Source organism: Eptesicus fuscus, chromosome 6, assembly GCF_027574615.1.
Source record: "Eptesicus fuscus isolate TK198812 chromosome 6, DD_ASM_mEF_20220401, whole genome shotgun sequence".
Lineage (NCBI taxonomy): Eukaryota > Metazoa > Chordata > Mammalia > Chiroptera > Vespertilionidae > Eptesicus > Eptesicus fuscus.
The window spans coordinates 86,743,261-86,762,707 of record NC_072478.1 but is presented as its reverse complement, the minus strand read 5'-3'; the positions used below and the strand labels follow the sequence as shown (position 1 = coordinate 86,762,707).

General features: G+C 47.7%; 1 protein-coding gene across 1 annotated transcript in view; it reads right to left on the bottom strand.

The window, feature by feature from the left end:
• ABLIM3 (actin binding LIM protein family member 3) overlaps positions 1–19,447 on the bottom strand; it is a 101,706-nt gene that overhangs the window by 28,508 nt on the left and 53,751 nt on the right. Inside the window, exons 6-8 of the mRNA XM_008152183.3 lie at positions 18,537–18,663; positions 14,240–14,333; positions 8,586–8,673 (exon numbers count right to left, since the gene is read on the bottom strand). Of these exons, the coding sequence (XP_008150405.2) occupies positions 8,586–8,673; positions 14,240–14,333; positions 18,537–18,663 (309 nt within the window). The remainder of the gene's footprint in view (positions 1–8,585; positions 8,674–14,239; positions 14,334–18,536; positions 18,664–19,447) is intronic.

The window sequence follows — 19,447 nt, the reverse complement described above, 5'->3', positions numbered from 1 at the left end:
AATTTGTTCCCCTGGAATGCCATTGGGATAAAGAAATCAATTTTACAAGACGGGACTCTTGAACTTGTAAAAATTCAACATGTTTTTGCTTGTTACAAGACTCCTGGTTCCACAAGTCACACTCTCATCCTCTGAGACTGTCACCCACAATTCCAAGTTCTGCAGTTAAAACCTCCTGTAAAGGTTATGGAAGTGAAGGATTAGCCATTTCTGTGTCAGCTAAATCAGATAGAGATCTAATTCTCTAAGACTGTCCTTGGGCCAGGTATTAAGGCTGTTTTTAGTCTGTAGCAGAGTCAGCATTCAGTCTTATCTGACTGGTTATAGCACCTGTAACATTTTGGACTTATTTAATGTTTGGGAACCCACTCACCTCTCTGTTGGACCTTGAAATTCAATTTGCCAACTCATTTACTTTTTTTGTATTAGTGGATATTTATGCCAAAACTGGAACTGGTGCCACAGTTTTCCAGAATGCCCAGCTGGGGTTACAAATGGAGCAGTGACTGAAGCTGGCCCAGGGAAGGTTCCATTTAGGCAGCACAGTGTTTTCTTAAGTATTTTTGAATATGAATGCGCTAAGGCCCGGCAGGTGGCCCGTGACCCTCCCTGCTGTCTGCCTCCCAGCCCTTCTCACTTATCTAAGAAATTTGAGCAGGCGATTGAGTTTTCAACCCTGATCCTAGCCAGCCTGTTCTTCCTCAGCAGGTTTCTTGTCTGGATTTCTCTTGACCACAATAGGGTGGAATTTCTGAGTTCTGCCTTTTTTGTCAGCAGCACTACCTTTGTGACGTAGACTTGCTAGGGCCTTGGAATGGCTCCTTTAAAGTCCCTGCCCAGATAAACAAGTGTGGTGAATCCATAGAATGGAATATTATTCAGCCATAAAAAGGAATGAAGCATTAATACATGCTACAACATGGATGAATGTAGAAAACACCATGCTAAGTGAAAGAAGCCAGACACAAAAGGCCACATATTAGATGATTCCAGCTAAAGGAAATGTCCAGAATAGGTAAATCTACAGAAACAGAAAGCAGATTGGTGGTTGCCAGGGGTTAAGGGGAAAGGATATGAAGAGCAACTGCTTAATGGATACGGTTTCCTTTTGGGGTGATGGCATTTAGTTGCAGAGCGTTGTGAATGTACTAAATGCCACTGAATTGTACACTTTAAAGTGGTTAATTTGATGTTATGTGAATTTTACATGGTGGGTATGTATAGGAAAAAACTTGGCGTGTATAGGTTTCGGTACTCTCCGTGGTTTCAGACATCCACAGGGCATCTTGGAACGTATCCCCTGCAGATAAGGGTGGACCGCTGTACATGCACTTAGAACAGCATCTGCCTTGGAGTAGGCACTACGTAAGCGTTAGTTGTTTTTGTTCTTCTTCTTATTTTCCCTCCCCTACCAAATAAAAGCTGTCTGCCAGGATCCAGTTTGGGGAAGGGAAAGCAATAAGGAAACACTTGCAGGGAGTGGGTGGTGTTTACTCCCCCGGGTGAGCAGGTGAGCAAGGGGCTTGCAGCAAGCAGACGACTGGCGGTGCAGGTGGAGTCACTAAGCAGAAGCCTGACTTGGCTGCCAGTGTGCCCTTCTGGGAGGTTGGGCTTGTGCCCAGGGATGAGGGCACCTCGGGAGCAGTGGAAAAGACCAGCTTGCCTGGAGCTGACATGATCAAGTGGGCTTGAAGCTTAATAAAGATTGAGGGGCAAACCTGCTTAGCTACCATGAAGCTGGTTACCATGGAGGATATGAAGTGGGATGAGGAAAGGAGAACGGCAGTACCGAGTAATTCACAGGAAATAATAGCTGCTGAAAAGAACAGTTAGGACAGTAATTAAAATGTGTTGAGTGCTTAGTGTGTGTCAGGCACTAAGTATTTTTATTCTTCTTCTTATATTTAGAGAGCGCCTGTGCCAGCTCTTATGCTATACACTTTATAACAATAGTACTCAACTGAAAGATAATAATGATAACTAATATAATAATGGTAATAAAAAATAATCAAGATAAATAATAATAATAACATTTATGAGCCCATATGCTGAGCCCTGTGCTAAGTGTTATTAACAATAATGATACTATTGACAAAAGCCAAAATTATTAGTGCGTGGCATCATGGGGAATGGTTATTTCTACATTACTGGCTGTTTATTATGAGCTCACACCGGCAGAGCTGGTGGTGCCGGGCTCTGTACTAAGCCTTTACCATGTATTCACTCCTTTAATCCTCACAGCAGCTCGGTGAGGTGGGGCCTATGGTTATCCCTGTTCTCAGATGGGCAAATTAGGGTTTAGGGAGCTTAGGTGTTTTGCTGACCTGCCAATCACTGTCTCCCCACCCTGGCTAGGTGTGGGCATGTGACCAAAGTCAGGCTTCTGGGAGTCTCTCAGGAACTCCTCTGTTGAACCTTGCAAAGAACTCTGCCCCTCTGCACCCATGGTGTCCAGGGGCTGGCCATGCCGCCCCACCCCTAATGGAGGCAGCCAGTCTGCAGCAGGAGAGCCGAGGACACACACACAAAGCAGCAGGGAGAAGAACCACCTGCCGACACCCAGGGGCCTCTCACCCCAGCTGTGCTGCTCCTCAGTGCTTCTCAGTTATGTGAGCTGTTCAGTCCTCTCGTGCCTAATGTCATTTGAGTTGGATTTCTGCCACCTAAAAAGTCCAGACTAATAAAACATCTCATTGAGCTAAAACGTGAGTATCTGACAAGTTCCTGACTTGCCCGGCAGGCAATTTTGTTTCCCAGAAAATAGAGGAAGCAACCAGGGAAATTGCTACTGTGGACCTAATTTCGACCAACATGGACAAATTGGCTGGTGAAGTGGATGTGACATGTAACTGGTTAGAAAATGGCCACATTGTCTTGAGTCGGTGGCAACCTGAGAGGAGCAAGTTGGAAACAAACTTTAAAATACAAACGTAAAACGACCACACTGTAATATCTATAGGATTTGAGGTGTTTGGTAACCCTAAAAGTAAAAAAATTGCAGCTCCTAAAAAATTAAAATGTACTCTATTTAAAATATGCTTAGTAGAGTCAGACTTTAGGAAATATCAATTTAGCACAGTAGCAGGATATGTTTGAAGAGTCTAAAATTATGTAGCAGGATTGGGAAAACATAAGATTTAAAGTTTTTAAGCATAACTCCTACAACCTAAGCTGTCAGGAGAGAGATCCAATTTAAAATAACAATGCTAAACTACTAAATTATAGCAGCCACTGTTACGTTAGTGCCCTTTAAAGTGTGGTTTGATGAGATGTGTAGGTTAGTCTGAGGGCTGGCATTCCATAAGCCATAACAACAGACGACACCTCTCCTAGACATCTATTGCTCAGCAAACCTCTTCTATGGTACTTGTCAGAGAACAATGAGGCCTCCACTAAATATCAATCCAGCTGTGCAGACAGACACACTTCCTGGTACCGGGCCCTTGTATTATCTGAACTAAAAAAAAAAAGTGATTTGAAATAGACTCAGTTATATAAGAGAAGGGTATGGTGTGATTATCAAAGAAAGCTTTCAGTTTTGGATTTGCATTACCACAGAACCCAGGCTCTTCACTTTATTTTGGGCCATGGATACCTGGCAATTTGATGAACGCTACAGACCCTCTCCTTAAAGAAACACCTACATGCAACTTTGGCAAGTGATTTCAGGGTATTCACTGAATTCAGGAGGCCAACTGTGAACCACAGGTTAAGAATTCTAATAATAAATGAAAGAAAATGGACTTAAACCCTAGCAAAACAGGCTAGCTAACCTTGGCCCAGGGACATAACCTCTCTAAACTTTTTTATTCTCTAAAATGCAGCTATTAATTGCTTTTGGTTCATAGGGTTGTAATGATAAAATGGTATATTGCAGTTAAAACTCAGTGTATGGCACATACTAGGTGTTCAACAAATATAAGGCATTTTATTTATCTATTATTACTACTATTATTATCAGGACCTATAATTTGTATAATATATTCCTCAGCAGAGAAGAGTTTGTCCTAGGATTTCATAAATGACTTCCTGCCTGGTGGGTTTAATTAAATATACAAATGATAACCGGGACCTGTTTAAAAATGTGCAGCTGAACTCCTGTTTCCAAAGTTATTCTGAGGACATGGGGGTATTTAGTGTAGACAGAGGGAGAGAGAAAAGTCTATCTTTCCTTTTTCCGAGGTATAGGCACATTTAGAACAAGAACAATATTTATCTCATGAGCCACATTTTGGGTTTAGAAAAACTCCTACTGGCCTAGCAACTATAGCCTTTGTGATTTCCGTGTAAGTTTTGCCCTGACCCTGCAGCATTTTGGCTATTATTTTGCTGCACAAAATCAGTGATCTAATTCTCTGGTGAAGCCCAAATGAAGGGTTTAGACACAAACAGATGAGAAATTTGGCATCTTTACAAAAACAGTTGCAAGACTGAATGCACAGCAGAATTTAAATAAAAGAAAACTTACTCTTGTCTCCTGGGACCTCAGAAGTTCTCACCCAGACAGATGTCAGACTTTCCCCAATTAGAGCCCATCAGAAAGCCATCGCACAGCAATTATAACACAAATAAACTGCCCAAAAGAACCTCCCCGCCCCGTTGCCAGCACTGTGCATTCTGTGTCTGGCTATGGAACCGACAGGCTGGGTGTATGCACTTCGCAGGCTCCCGAACACTGTCTCCCCTGTATGCTGCTCTGTGGGGCACTTTGCAGCCTCACAGCCACCTCCCGAATATTCATGAGGACTTTGTGGAGTGTGCTTGTTCTCAGAGCACTGGCCATGTGGGCTTGCCTCAGTTTCTCCACTATGCAATGCTTCCTCCCACCATGGGCCTTTGCACCTGCTGTTCTCTCTGCCTCCACAATCTTCTTTCCCTTCTTCACCCTCCCACCTCCTACTCACTTTCAAGATCTTGACTAGATCAGGAGCCTTAAAACATCTCCATTGTTCCCAAATTCCCCTTCACAGCACTTATCACACAGCTTCTCATTGAATATTTGCACTTCTGTTTGAGTAAAGTCTGTCTTCCCTTCCTAAGAGTGTACACTCCACTCGGAAGCAGGTACACCTGCCTCTTTCATCTCTGAGCAGCCAGCACATTACAGAGAGCCTGCCGCATAGCATGGCCTCAGTAGGAATGGAAGACAGTGTAATTATCTTCATTTTATAGGTGAAGGAAGAGACCCAGAGAAAGAAGTAATTTCTTAAGGTCACAGCCCATTAATGAAAGTGCTGACCTTTGAACCCAGGAATCCCTGCTCTAAGCCAATTCTCACCACTCCTGTGCTGCCTGGGAGGACAGTTTTCTTGCTATTTCAGGGGAATATCATCCCACCCAGGGAGGATTTCCAAGACAATCACAGGCCAAGCTCTCAGTAGTAGCAGAACCTCCCTCCAGCCCCCACCCCCCATGGCTGACATCCTCCCCAAACGCCCACAGCCCAAGTCAGCATGACTCTAGTGTTGGATGGCCTGGTCCCCCTCATTCCAGGATCACTCAGCATCTCTCAAGGCAGGTCCTTGAAGGCCCTGCAATTACTCCCACTCTCCCAGGAGCCAGGAGGGTGGGGAAGGGGATAATTAAGGAGGAGGGTACCAGGCCCTCCTTCATCACCAAGAATATCTCCTACCTCCTGGAGGCACTTGCACCCTAGGTTTGATTGTACATTCTCTCTCATGATCACAAAGCTGTTCACTTCATCACTTAACTCTTTCAGCATTCTGTGGAGTTCTGGTCAAAAGCAGAGCTTAGAAGGTAGTGATACATGGGGATGGGCACTCCATGAGCACAGGGAACTTGTCTGACTTGCTCACTGCCATGTCTCCAGTTGTTAGGGCAGCCCCAGGCACTCAGATGATGCTCAATAGATATTAGTTAAATGAATGAGCTAAGAGGTTACCATGTGTCAGGAACCTAGCATACTTCTATATATAGGGACTGTTAAAAGCTGATTTGATAGGCTAGGCAACTGAGGTTCAGGATGTTAAGAGACTCACTCAAGGTAAAATCTTAGGAAGCAGTGGAGCCAGGATTGAAAGCACCACATGGGGAAAGATTAGGATGGAGAATTCAGGCAGAAAGGTAAAGGTGTTGATTGCTCTACGGAGGTGAATGTGGGGGCAGTTTTAATGCTAGGAAATGTGTTAGCCAGGGAATGGGGAGGGGAATACCATGCAACAAATTTTCAAACCAAGTGCAAAGTCCAGATTCCCAAGGTGGTCAGGGTCCGTAAAGACATCATGCAGGTGCTGCTGCTTACTCAGGTGGGCTTTCTAGCATGTAGCACATGGAACCACCCTGGGACCCAGACCCCGAGGGATCAATGCTCATGAGAAGGGGCAGTTTAGCCCTTGCAGGGACCTGAGTAAGCAGGCAGGACCTGGGTCCCAGGTCCCAGGTCCCGGGTCCCGGGAGGTGAGGTGCAGAGAGTCCTGGAGTGGGAGTTACAAGGCCAGTCCTGTTCTGCCCCCTTCACATTCTGGCTCACATGAAAGTCTCTCCCTCTCTCTGGGTCGTATTATTCCCATCTGTATAATGGGGGTTGTTACTTTAAAGTCTCCAGTGACCTCTGGGATCCTCCCACCTCTAACACCTGTGTGACTGTACATACAAGTAAGTAGTTGTGGAGTCACAGCATCCAACCCAGGAATTTCTGCTCCAACATTCGAGCAGATGATAAGAGATTCTGTTGAATAGCTCTAGGTCTGGAGTTCTTCATCAAGGACGATTTTGCCTCTAAGAGAAACTTAGCGATGCCTGAGATATTTTTGGTTGTCACAGTAGGAAGAGGGTATGTTATTGGCATCTTGTCAGTAGAGGCCAGGGATGCTATAAATACCCTGCAATACGAAGGACAGTTCCTGTTCCAAAGACTTATCTGGCCCCACTTGTCAGCAGTGCCATGGTTGAGAAAACCTGCTCTGGGCAGAGACTCATTTGATCTTGCAGGAACTCCTGGACCTGGGCATTTGTGGCTATGACAGGTTCACAGGAAGTTACATTCTGTGTAACTGCCGCCCTGGCCTTAGATCTGCATTGTAGGGAAACTGTAGCGAAACCCACAACTTAACACACTCACTACTCCCTAAGAGATATTCACACATCTGGGCATGGCTAATCACAGCAGTTCAGCCAACAGTGACCACTTATAGAGTGAGTACTTGTGGGGCCAATGTCAGGAGCAAGAGCTCTCAGGGAGCTGGTCCAGACTCTAATGCAAGCTGGAGGGGACCAAGTGTAGACAAAGGGATATAGGGTCTCAGGGAGAAGGGCGTGTGTTAAATTGTGGGTGGGGTCAGGGGCATCTTGGGGGTTTATGAAGTGGGTAGTGACTAAACTGGGCCCAGAATGATAGGATTTTCAAAGGAGGGCAGGGGAAGACAAGTGTCTTTGTTGAGGATAAGGCATGCAAACAAAACCAGAGGCATGGGGGCCATGTTCATTTGAGGGGCTGAACACCATCGTAGCCACAAGGACAGGCCTGGCCCACCCCTGCCAACCTACCTCTGTACCTCGGCCACACAGGCTCCCCTAGGTTCCCAACACTTGCCATTTCTTTACCCACCTCAGAGCCTGGCAGATTCTGTCCCCTCAGGCTGGCGCACTCCATCTCTGCCCTCTTTACCAAGCTAACACCCACCTATCCTCTTTCTCTGGGAATCTTCCCTGATGCCTCTCCCCACCCTGTTATGTGCTCTCATAGTCCCATACGTCTCCTCTTCACAAAACTTATCCTGGTTGACAGTTATTTGTGTGATTATGGACTACGATCCATCTCCCCCACTGGACTGTAGGGCAATGGGTGTAGGGCTGTGGTTGGGACTCATGGACCCCGGTGGAGAGCCTGCACATAGTAGGAGCTCAAAAAATAGTTGTTGAATGGATGAAGAAACAATTGAAATTGGCAGCTTAAGTGTTGGGTTGGTTCAAGGCTAGACAGGCAGTTTGAGACCTCATGAGGGGGTCCTAAATGCTAGGTCAAACTGGTGGGTAAGGAGGGGCCCTGCAGACCTCTTCACAGGGCTGTGCCAAGAACTCCGTGATGCCCTTGGATGATGGACTGGGAAGAGGATGGAGGATTGAACCTGCTGGACCCTGGGAAGCAGGCCTGATTTGCTTCTAAGAGAGTGCTGGTTCCATCCCCTTCCTTTTTGTGCCTCCCAAAAGTTCATGGGAATCCCCAGGCAGCAGCCTGGTGTGATACTCTGAGATGTGGGAAGGAAGAAGGGGAGATGCTGCAGATACTCTGCAACTCAGGCATCCCTCTGAGGTTTTCTGACCCCGTGGCCTTGTTCAGCTCCACCTCCCACCCCCAGGCAGAGCCAGGGGAGTCTGCTCAGAGCACTGCCAGGGAAGCAGGCCAGCCAAGCAGCGGGTGGAGGCGCAAAGGGATGGAAGGCAGATTACATGTCACTTCATATTAGCCACACCGGCAACTTTCCCGAACCACCCAGAGAGGGGCGAGTTAATTGCAAACCTGAGGATAAGCCAAAGGCAAAATAACACTGAAATAAAAGGCGATTGTATCTCCTTTCCAGTCATGAGTGGATTGGAATGCCTTACAGGGGGTCTGATTTGCTTACCTGTGAGGTACATCTCCTCCCCTTCAGTGAACATCTGGTGGCAGCGTACACATCTGGCACATGTTGGGTGGTAGTGCTTCCCTCCTGCCTATGGAAATAAAAGGGAGAAATAGGAGACAACAGACCTGGGGCTGTTGTCGTGGGGGTGGGGGGCATGTTGGGTTTGAACATTTCCTGGGCATGTTAGTTTTGCTGGCATCTTCATGGCCCTGAGGTTGGATGGGAGTCTACACAGGAGAGTCCAGAACTATCTAAAAGTTCATCTAGGAAGCTCAGTAATTACACAGCATGGGCCCTGATGGCAGTTTGGGGGATTTCCCCGGACACCCACACTTCTGTTCTTGCAGAAGAAGGGCCCTTTGGAGGCCACCAGTCCCACCTCATTTCCAGATGAGGAACTAGGCTTGTTTTGAGGACATCCCAGCATGTCCCTGAGGATGGGGCCCTCACCACTGATAGCGCAGCAGATGCTTTTATAGGGTACATGGGCCCAGGAGATAATAACATTGAATCACTGGGGGGAAAAAATGTTCTCCTTTTCAATCCTCTATCAATTCTTCTGATTTATTTTCAATGAGAAAGTACCAGTTCGGTACAGTATGCCTTTAACATCTATCCCAAACTTACTAATCTTCCTTTTTAAGAATGAGAACAGGAGCCTCCACAAGCAGTAAAATCTAGCTAGAACTATACTTATTTTTTGGTTATGAGCAATATCACAAGTGATCCTGGCTTTCCTGTTATCTATACATATAAAAGCCTAAGTGACGGTTATGACTGAATGACCAAACGACCTGTTGACTAATTCCTTTGACGTGCACTGTCCACCAGGGGGCAGACACTCAATGCAGGAGCTGCCCCCTGGTGGCCAGTGCACTCTCACAGCCACCCTCCTACAGCGGGCCAACCTCCCATGGTTCCCCCGCTCCCCCCAACTGGGCGAGACTGACCCGATTGGCCCAGTTCGCCGGCCAGGCTGAGGGACCCCACCCGTGCATGAATTCGTGCACCGGGCCTCTAGTTATATATATTTCCTTATATGTAAGCGAGCCAACTTAAAGACAATTTAAAGTATTAGTTAAGAAAGAGTACGCAAGGTTCACAGACATGGCAAATATTGTGAGAGTGGCAATGGAAGGACAGACTCTTAGTACACAGGAGACAAACAAAGGGACCCACAAAACCAGAACCTGTTGTCAAGCCTCCGATTCCCAGGCCACTCCCGTGATTGTTGTACCTCAGTGCCTCCACCCCTATCTCCAGCTCACCCTACTCTGGTGAGCCCCCTTCCCTACTCCCACTTTCCTTCCCTACCATTATTTTAAGGAAAAATGAAAATGACTTGCAGCTGCAAATTTTTTTTTAGCTTCAGAGAAGGTCTGACTCAAGTCTCACTGAAGCCGGGAGCAATGCTGGAGCTGGACTCCTGAGGGCTCGTCACCAGCCCCTCACTCCCCTCCACGCTGACCACTCTGGCACTATAATCCCAGCCAAGAGGACTTAGTGTGCGGAGCCCTTCAGTGGCAGCTCTGGGATTCCCACAGGGGAGGGGCTTGGTGCACTGGTTGGGCTAGAAGGTGGGGCTTGTTTTGAAGGTGTACTTTGCATGTTAGGGCAAAGTTTTTTTGGGGGATATGTCTGGGGGAAATTGATGGATATTGGGAGGGGTTGTTAAAGCACCTCCTTAATCCCCAAGCCATCACGTGGTCTGATGCTAACAAGTTCCTTCCAATTCAAAAATTATCATTGTGTAACACTGAAGGCCTGTTTCCAAATCATTTTTTTGGGGGGCGTGGTGGAGTCTGGATATAGGCTTGCTTATTCCAGAAATACTTGATTTAGTCTAAAAACTCAGCAAAAATGTGAAAATGACATATTTTTTTAAAAAGGAAAATAAAACAACCCCGCCACTATTCCTTGTTTTACTCTGCATTGTTTTGTGGTTCTCACAATAATAAGATGTCCTTATTGTCAGCAGACTGTTCAAACTCTGGAAGGAGCTTGCTGTTTTCCCAAGCTGAGATGTCATGGCACTGATTCCCCCACACCATGGCAGGGATAATTGGTTTAATTAGTAGCCTCTTCCCACTTTGTGTCTCTTTTTCATTTGAATTATAGACCTGTTTTTCCACGGTGGCAATAGCATGTTGGCAAAACTAAAGCTTGGCATCTTCCTAAATGTCATGCCCACCACACAGCTTCAGCCGAAAGAGGTACATGCCCACTTCAGCACCCTGGCCATGGATGGCGTTGAAAACAACTTGAGGGAGGGAAGAAAAAGGGAGGGAGGCTGCCAGAGCAGCTGGCACCAGCATAAGGGAAACCAAGTCAGTGAGATAAGATGAGATATCCTGTTTGGTAACAAACTGAAGTCATGAAAATAGTGAATAAATATGATGAAGATCTATTACCTGAACAAGGGGGCCATATTGGAGAGCACCACACACAGGGTAGGAAAAGCACATGGGCACCAGGTTGTGGTTCTCCTTGGCCAGGACACTGACTAGGAAGGAAGGAGTATGGCTGGTGCTCAGCATACTCAGCTCTGTCACTGAGGAAGGGATTGTGGGGTGGCCTGGGGAGGGGATGGGAAGGGGAAACGGAATCTAATTAAGTGCCTATTGTGTACCTGGCAATGTGCTGAGCCCTGTAGTGGGCAACTGTTGTTTTTGCCTGGCCAACATCCTTCCTCCTTCTTCCAGAAATAGCATCAAGCCTTTCCTGGGTGGGACTTCCCATTCCCCACGTCAGTCCATGTGGTTAAGTTAAGTAGGGCTGACACCACCAGCGTATTCCAGCTCTGGTCCAGATACTGGTTCAGAGATGAGCCTGAGATTGTCTAGTAAGAGGCTGTCCCAGGGTATTTGTTGAGTTATCAGAAAAGAGAAATTCTCCTTCCATTGGGGATGCTGGGTGATAGGACGAATAAGCCTGGAGTCACTGGGGTCCAACTTCCCCATCATGAAGGAGAACCTTCCTGAGAGTAAAGTCAACAGAAGAAAGTGGAACCAAGATGGCGAGATATTCCAGATGCATTTGTTTGAGCACTTGATTCAGCTGTGCCTGAAGCCAGAATTACTCCTGGGCTCTTTATTATTAGTGTGAAATAATAGAAAAATATATGTTTCCATTAGGAGTGAAATAACAGTAGTATTCTCCATTGGTAGATAAAGACTCGAAGACTCAGGGAAAGTGACTTGCTTAAGGTTTCATGGCTAGATGTGGTAAAATTGGGATGGATCCAAGTCTGTTTCACTCCAGCCATGTATTTCTCATGACATAACCTTACTTCAAAAACCCCTGAGTGGCTGAGATCTGTGGGCAGCTGTGTGGGATAAAGGGGTCTGGCGTCCTAGAGTTTGCTCTCTCTCTGCCAGAAATATTGCGTGTGACCTTGGAAAAGCATCACATGTGTTGGGGCTCACTATTCTCATCTGTAAAGTGAGGAGGGTGAACTAGTTGACTCCTAAAAGTGTCTTCCAGCTCTAAGAAAAAAAATCAATATGTCCAAGATGCTAATGGAGCCTTGTACGAACGGAATCAATTGAAACGCAGTCACAACAGCTTCCCTAGGAGAGGAGGCTCCCAGGACGCTAAAAGAGAGTAACAGGCAGGGAAAGTCAGCCACCACCGGCAATTTCAGAGCAGCCTGGAAAGGCTGGGACAGTTCCCATTTGCAGCCCTGCGTGTAATCCAAGTTCTTTCCCTTCTTGAAGGAAAAGTCTGCTTTTATGATCTCCCATCCCACTGACCTTTTATCCCACTACACTCTGGATGCTCCTCCCATACAATCCTGCAAATCCAACAATGGCTCCCCTGCAGGTGACTTGCTCCACACTCCACAGTCTTTTCTGAGCCCTTAACTGCCCTGCAGAATCTGACCACCACTCTGACTGACCTGGCCAGCTTCCTGAAGGTCTGGCCTCTCACTGCCCCTCCCCTGTTCACCACCTTCCCGACTGCTCTTCCTCTTCCTCTAGTAACTCCTCAGCCTCCACCTGCCACCTGTAAGCAGCGAACCTCCAAGGTTGCCTTCAGTGCGCGCTCTCTACCTCTCACTTTCTCAAATCCCGACGACTCCCGTGGTGCTATTATTCAAATCCTAGCACTTTTTAGGTCCCTACAGGACTGACGGTTGTCTCTGGGCTCTGATCCACATTTGACTGCCCTCTTGAAACCACCCTGGAATTTCAGTGACAACCTGTCCCAGATGAACTCACTGTGTGTCTGCCCAGCTCTGCAGAAGGCAACACCAGACTTCCTCTCACCCAGGCTTGACACTTTGGTTCAACTGTTGGCCGCTTCTCTTTCAGTCTTCATGTCTACTAGTTGCCTCACAGTTGCAGAGCTATTGGAATTCCACTTCCATGATCTCGGAGACAGGGTGGTTGGTCTTCCCACGGCCACTGTGCCTCCTGAGTCCTTCCTGTGGGGTCATGGCCTCCTCGCTGGTCTCCCACTTCCAGTTTCTTTCCTTCAAATCTGGCCCATGTACATCCGGCTGTCCTCTCTGAGGTGCAGCTCTAAGCAGGTCACTTCTGCTAGGTCTTCCACAAGCCCCCGCTGCCCAGTGAATTACATACAAACTCTTCACCCTGGTATCGGGCCCTTGGAAACCTGGGCCTAATACCCTCCCTGCCTGTGCTCCTGTTTTAGGCCCTATCTGCCACGTTGCACTTCTATGCTCCCTGGAAATGCTTAATAGTTTATCAACTCTGCACTTGCTTAGCGTATTCTCTCTGACTCCCTACAATTTTTAAAAAAAATCTTTCTGGGTCCGTTCTCCTGCTGAGCCTAGATGTAGCTGCAGAATCCTTCTTAGCATAGTGCTGACTCCAGAGAACCACAACCAACTGACCAGATTTGTTAGAATGAACGATTCTGCTCCAGCCATCCCCAGCCACTGTCAGATAGGAAAACAGGAGTCTGGAAAGGCAAAGATACTCACCTCCAATCTGAGCATGAGTTAGCAGTTGAGTGAATATTAGAACCCAGTTGTTCCTGCTCTTAGGCTATTGTTTTTCCTTCACACCAAACTCTTTCCTGTTTCTAATATTTCAAGGTAGGGGGTCCCAAAGCTATGATGGTTTTCTGGGCCCACAGGCGTGGGGAGGAAGGCCAGGAAGGCAAGTGGATGGGGCTCAGGCAGGGGCTCAGCAAGGGTGCTGCAGGTTGTCTCTCACTGGCAGAGCAAGCTGTGCACTGGAGGCGGAGGAAAGCTGTTGCCATGGTGATGGACCAGCCAGAGAAGGGCTTAGGGAGCAGGCTGCTAGACAAGCTGGTTCTTAAATCAGCACATTTACCAAATGCTTAAAAAATAAAAAAAAACAGCTTCCATTCTTTAGCAGGGTTGGGAAAGAAATCATAATTGTTACTCACTAGCAATCTACCTGGGTCTGATAGGTTACTGATATTCCCATCACAGCATTTTTGAACCAGGAATAATTTTGTTCAGCTTCTCATTTTGAGGGTACCCAGAGAGGCAAGGTTATCTGCTCAAGGTCAATTAGCAAGCTAAGCTGTAGCAGAGGAAGTGGGGGAGGGGGAGGCTATGGAAGAAGGGCGTAGGGTGACTTCTCTGTCTTCAGTGATGACTTTTGGGAGTCACAGGCCTTCCTGCTTAAACATCTTCACAGTTACCTGTACCCACTCACCTCCAAGACCCTGCCGCTGATGTATCGGTCACAGGTCTCGCACTTAATGCCAAACTGGGAGTGGTAGTCAGACTCGCAGTACGGAACGCCATCCCTGCAAGAGGAAATCCACACAGGAAGAGGAAGTTGGAGGTTCTGTGGCGGGGGTGGGGGGGGGGGGGGGGGGGGCGGGAGGAGGGGGGGAAGGGGGAGGGACGGGGGAGGTTGGGGGGGGAATGGTGGGGTGGGGGTGGTGGTGTCTGTGGAAGTTCCAGGACCTGCAGTTGATGGGGACTGGGCCAAGATTAGGAGCACTGGGGGAGCTCATTAAAAATCCAAACTCCCCAGACACCCCTCAGATCTATGGACTCAGAGAACCCCTGGGGGCCCGGGAATCTGTGTCTTGACAAACTCCCTAAGCATGTCTGGGAACCACTGGTCTGCTGCTGGTCAGGTGTTCCTTTTTTACTCTCCTTTCCCTTCCCCACACATTCTCCAGACCCATTCTCTGAAGACCCTTTACCCCAAAGGGCTCTTTTAAAAAATATTTAAACTTTATTAGGAGTTATTGTATTTAGCATAGATAATATTTGCCTTTGGCACATTACAAAGGCATAAAGGGAAAAGTCTTTACCCTCCTACCAGCCCCTCCCAGTTTCTCTTCCAGGAAAACCAGGAGGTAATCAATGTGATCAATTTTTTGTGTATCCTTAAGGGCTCCTCTTCTAATTAAAAATTTCACCTGTGGTGAAAGAGTCTCCTGATGGTGCTCCTGGATAACCAGATACCAGGAACCTATCCTGACCACTTCCTCTGTGCTCCATTCTTGCCCAGTGCTTATAACTTATCAAGCAGTAATAAGATTGTTGTTAATTATTCTTATACTACCCCCTACTACTAATTAATTATTCTTATACTACCCCCTACTACTAATTAATTATTCTTATACTACCCCCTACTACTAATAGCCAATGACATTTATTGCTTGGTGTGCGGCAGGCCCTCTGATGGTGTTTTACATAGATTATCCCATTTAATCCTTAAGGCAGCCATATGAAGTCGGAACTGTGTGAATGAGAAAAGACAACTTGTTGGGCCTAGAGTTAGATTCATACCCAGTCAGTCTGTTTTCTCACCCAGATTTTCATGAGGATTAAAGGACGTGTGCCGGCCTCTAGCGAGCACCTGGCAAGTGGCAGACAGAGGAACCCCCGTGATTGATGAGAAGGGTATTCAAGGAGGATGTGTGGGGCTCAGCTACCAAGGATCAGTGTGGAGATAGTTGGGAACTTCAGAGCGTTTAGTTCAGTTCTGGGCCCTGCATAGCTCTAAGGACTCGATCTGGTGACATCTCACTGAGTGCTGATGTTGTTTGTGAGAAGAGAGGAACATTTCCCCCACTTTTGGGTGTGACAGAACTGGCTCACACACAGAAAGACTAAGGGACAGGCATGTCATTGTTCCAGCTCCAAGTTGTTGACATGCTGGGATTGCTGGGAGCCCACCCTGGGCAGCAGGGCAGTCACTGTTTTCCTGAAGGAGAGGCAGCAGTGAGGACCGATGCCCAGCAAAGTCTGGAGGTGAGACTGTTGTTTGTGGGTCCATGAGACAAGCCTCCCTCCCTCTATGGGTGTGGGAGGGTGACTCAGCAGGGGATAAAGTCATTTGTCAGGACGTAGGGACAACGAGCCAGCAAAATTTGGGTATAAATGCCAACACCACTGCATTTGGACCCATGGGTTGGTAAGGCCTTGGGGAATTTAAAATATATATGATTAAAAAGAGAAGAGAGCCCTCGCTGGTTTGGCTCAGTGGATAGAGCGTCAGCCTGCGGACTGAAAGGTCCCAGGTTTGATTCTGGTAAAGGGCACCTGCCTGGGTTGTGGGCTTGATCCCCAGTAGGGGGCGTGCAGGAAGCAGCTGATCAATGATTCTCATCATTGATATTTCTATCTTTCTCTCCCTCTCCCTCTCCCTTCCTCCCTGAAATCAATAAAAATATATTTTAAGAAAAAGAAGCAAAAGTAAAATTAATACTAGCTGGGTACTTATTAGGTACGAAGCACAGATCTCTGAGCCTTTATACAACACAACCCGATGAGGTAGGTCAATTTCTTATCCCCATTTTTATAAAAGGAAACTGAGACTCGAAGAAATGAAGTGTCTTGCCAAGGTCATGCGGGCTGGGCTTCTAACCTAGGCATCAATGCCAGAGCTAGTGCCCTGAGCATCTGCCATTCTGCTGCCGGACAGAGGAAGAGCCCAGAGCCAGGCTGCAGAGGCCCAAGGTGTGGTGGGCAATCTAGGCTGGGCCTCCTTGGGAGGAGCTCTGAGCAAACCCTTACTCCCCAGAGAACTCTGACTTAGGCTCCCAGACTCACTAAGGGCACTCCTTTTTTGGCAAGCACAGAGGAGAATGCTAAGTCCTACTAACATGGCACTCAGTATGGTCTCAGTGATGCGGCCTTAGGTCACCTCTGCAGCCTTGGACCCTGCTGCACCTGTGCACACGCCGGAGCTCCAGGCAAAAGACGGATGTGCCCCACACCTCCCTACCCTTGCCCAAGCTGGGCATTCTGCCTAGAAGCTTTCCTTCATTGTATTTTCAAATTTCATCTCCTTTCTAAGGTTCAGCTCAAATACCACCATCTTTCATGAAGCTCTCACAGATTCCAGATTCCACTTCCTGCTGGTTAGAAGTGATCCCTCCTCTCCCCGAATATTCCAAGCCATCGCTTGGGCCTCTGACACAGACCAGTGCTGCCTGGCCAGCATCCGTCTCCCCTTCTGCCAGTATCAGTGCCTCGTCACCCCTCCCCATTGCAGTTACTGTGGGCCACAGAGGGCCTCTCTCTGTCTCTAGGGGTCACATCCTCCTGGCCAGTGATTGGTCAGAAATGGGCATGTGACCCAAGGGTGGCCAAATCAGAGCAGCCATGGGATTTTTACTGGAGTTCTTGGGAAAGAGGCCTCGCTCTCTGCTGTGCTAAGCTGATAGAAAGAAAGCTTAGAGTTGCTGATGCTCATCTTACCACTTGGGGAGGGTGTACTTGAGAATGAATTCAATACAGAGGAAAGCAGAGGGGGAAAGAAGATAGAGATAGAGATAGAGATAGATAGATAGGTAGATAGATAGATAGATAGATAGATAGATAGATAGATAGACTTCTAAAGTGCTAGACATCTCAGTAAGCCCCTGGATTCACCACGCAGGAAGCTAGTATGCCTCTGGCCTTCCTGTTCCTATGAGTCAGTGAACTTCTATTTTTTGCTTTTAAGTGAGCTTGAGTTTGGTTTTCTGTCACTTATGATCAAAAAGGTTTTAAGGAATAAAACTTCTCCTGAGCTCCCTATCACATATTCCCTGGGGTCATAATTCTTTATGTATATAGCTTCTCTCCCTTATTAGACTATAACTTTCCTGACAGCAGAAACCATGTATGCTGTACTTTACATGCTCACTAGGTCCCAGTGTCGGGCCAGAGCGTGGTACTAGGACGTGTTCAGGTCACAAAGTGTCAAAGCTGTGAGTGTCTGTGGCCATAAATTTCTTTTAGGTTCTTGAGTATAAATGTGGTCACTAGGTGGCTTGTCAGGTGCTGCAGTGTGAGGCCCCTAGAAACTGGGCCCTCTCTCCTGACGGCTTTGTGTGCCCATCAATCATCTCCTCTCATCTCAATTAAACTCATTCAACAACTAGATTATTGACTGTGGGTTGGGCACTGTGCTGAAGGCAGCAGTGGATAAAAAAAAGTCCCCACCCTGGTGAGGACAGACATGAAATATTACCGCTGGAGCAAGTTACTCACTCCCCCGAGCCTCAGTTTCCACAGTTTTTAAAATGGGGATAAATACCTCATGATGGTAGTTATGGGGTTTAATGGAATAATCCATATATAGCAGTTAATATGTTCCTCGTACATAAAACTCAATTAATGACAGCAAGTATAATTATCATTACTGAAAAGTTAACATGGATAAATATATAATGGCAAATGGTGTTAGCCTGGATGAAGGAAACACACAGGACACTATGAGGGCCAGTAGGGAGGACCAGAGGTGGTAAGAGATGGTATGAGGACAGGGTGGCACCTGTGACCAGAGGGAACGGAAGGAGCATGCGAAGAAGGGAGGAGAGATCTCAGGCAAAGGAAACACAGTGGGAGGCCCAAGGTGGGTGAGATGCTGTTTGAGGCTGTAATGTGGTAGCTGGATGGAAATGAAGGGAGGTGATGCTAGAGATGCAGGCGAGGGCCGATGGGGCAGCCTGGTAGGATGCCCAGGCCCAGGAAGCCGGTGGGAGGGGAGGGAGACCCACTTGCTGATGTACTCCCCGGTGAGGATGACGCTGCAGGTCTGGCACTTGAAACAGCTGACGTGCCACTGCTTGTCCAGTGCCAGGAGCGACTGGCCATGCTTGATCTCCTCCTTGCATCCGGCACAGTCTGCAAACACAAGAGGACGTTGCTGAGGAAAGCATCCCGGGCCCCTTGAGCACTGCCATCATCTCAGCCCAGGTCAAGGACACCTCTGTGAACACGTTTTCCCACAACAGCTCCCACCCTGGCCCTGGCACCGTCCAGAGCTCCACTGGGGGAGAGAAAAGGCCCCTGGAGCCCTGGCTTCTCGACACGAGTGTGAGGGAGAAAGAAAGACTTCCCAGGGTTCCTCCAGAAAGTTCCTGCGTGTCGTCCTGACCACTGTTCATCCAGAGCGGACCCTGTGCTGCTTCTGGCCTGCTCTCAGGTAGCTAGCAAGCCCATGCTGCTCTCCATGACCTGGACCTGCAGCATCAGCACCACTGGGAGCTGCACACAGGCAGCAGCGAAGGCCCCACCCAGACTACTGCATTTTATCAAGGTCTCGGCTCACAGTCAAGTCCGAGAGGCACTGCTCCAGGGGATAAGCTTAGAACCTATTTTTTCTCACCCTTAGGCTGTACGCTCAATGGCAGTATTTTGTAGTTAAATCTCTTCTCTCGCCTAGCACCATGCTCAGCATGAGTATGAATGAGCGGGCCTTACAGCATCCAGGCAAGGATAGCATTTACCATGCCTGGCCCCTCCCCAGTGTGCTTCTGTACCAAACATTTGCCTCCCCAAGCGGCAAGGATCAAAAAGTCTAATGAGACTGTCCCAAACCAGAAAGGTGCCCTCACTCTCCGTCCCCGTCACCCTGAAACGTGCACTGGGGCCACAGAATATGGGGGGCCCGGCAGCTGCCTGTTGC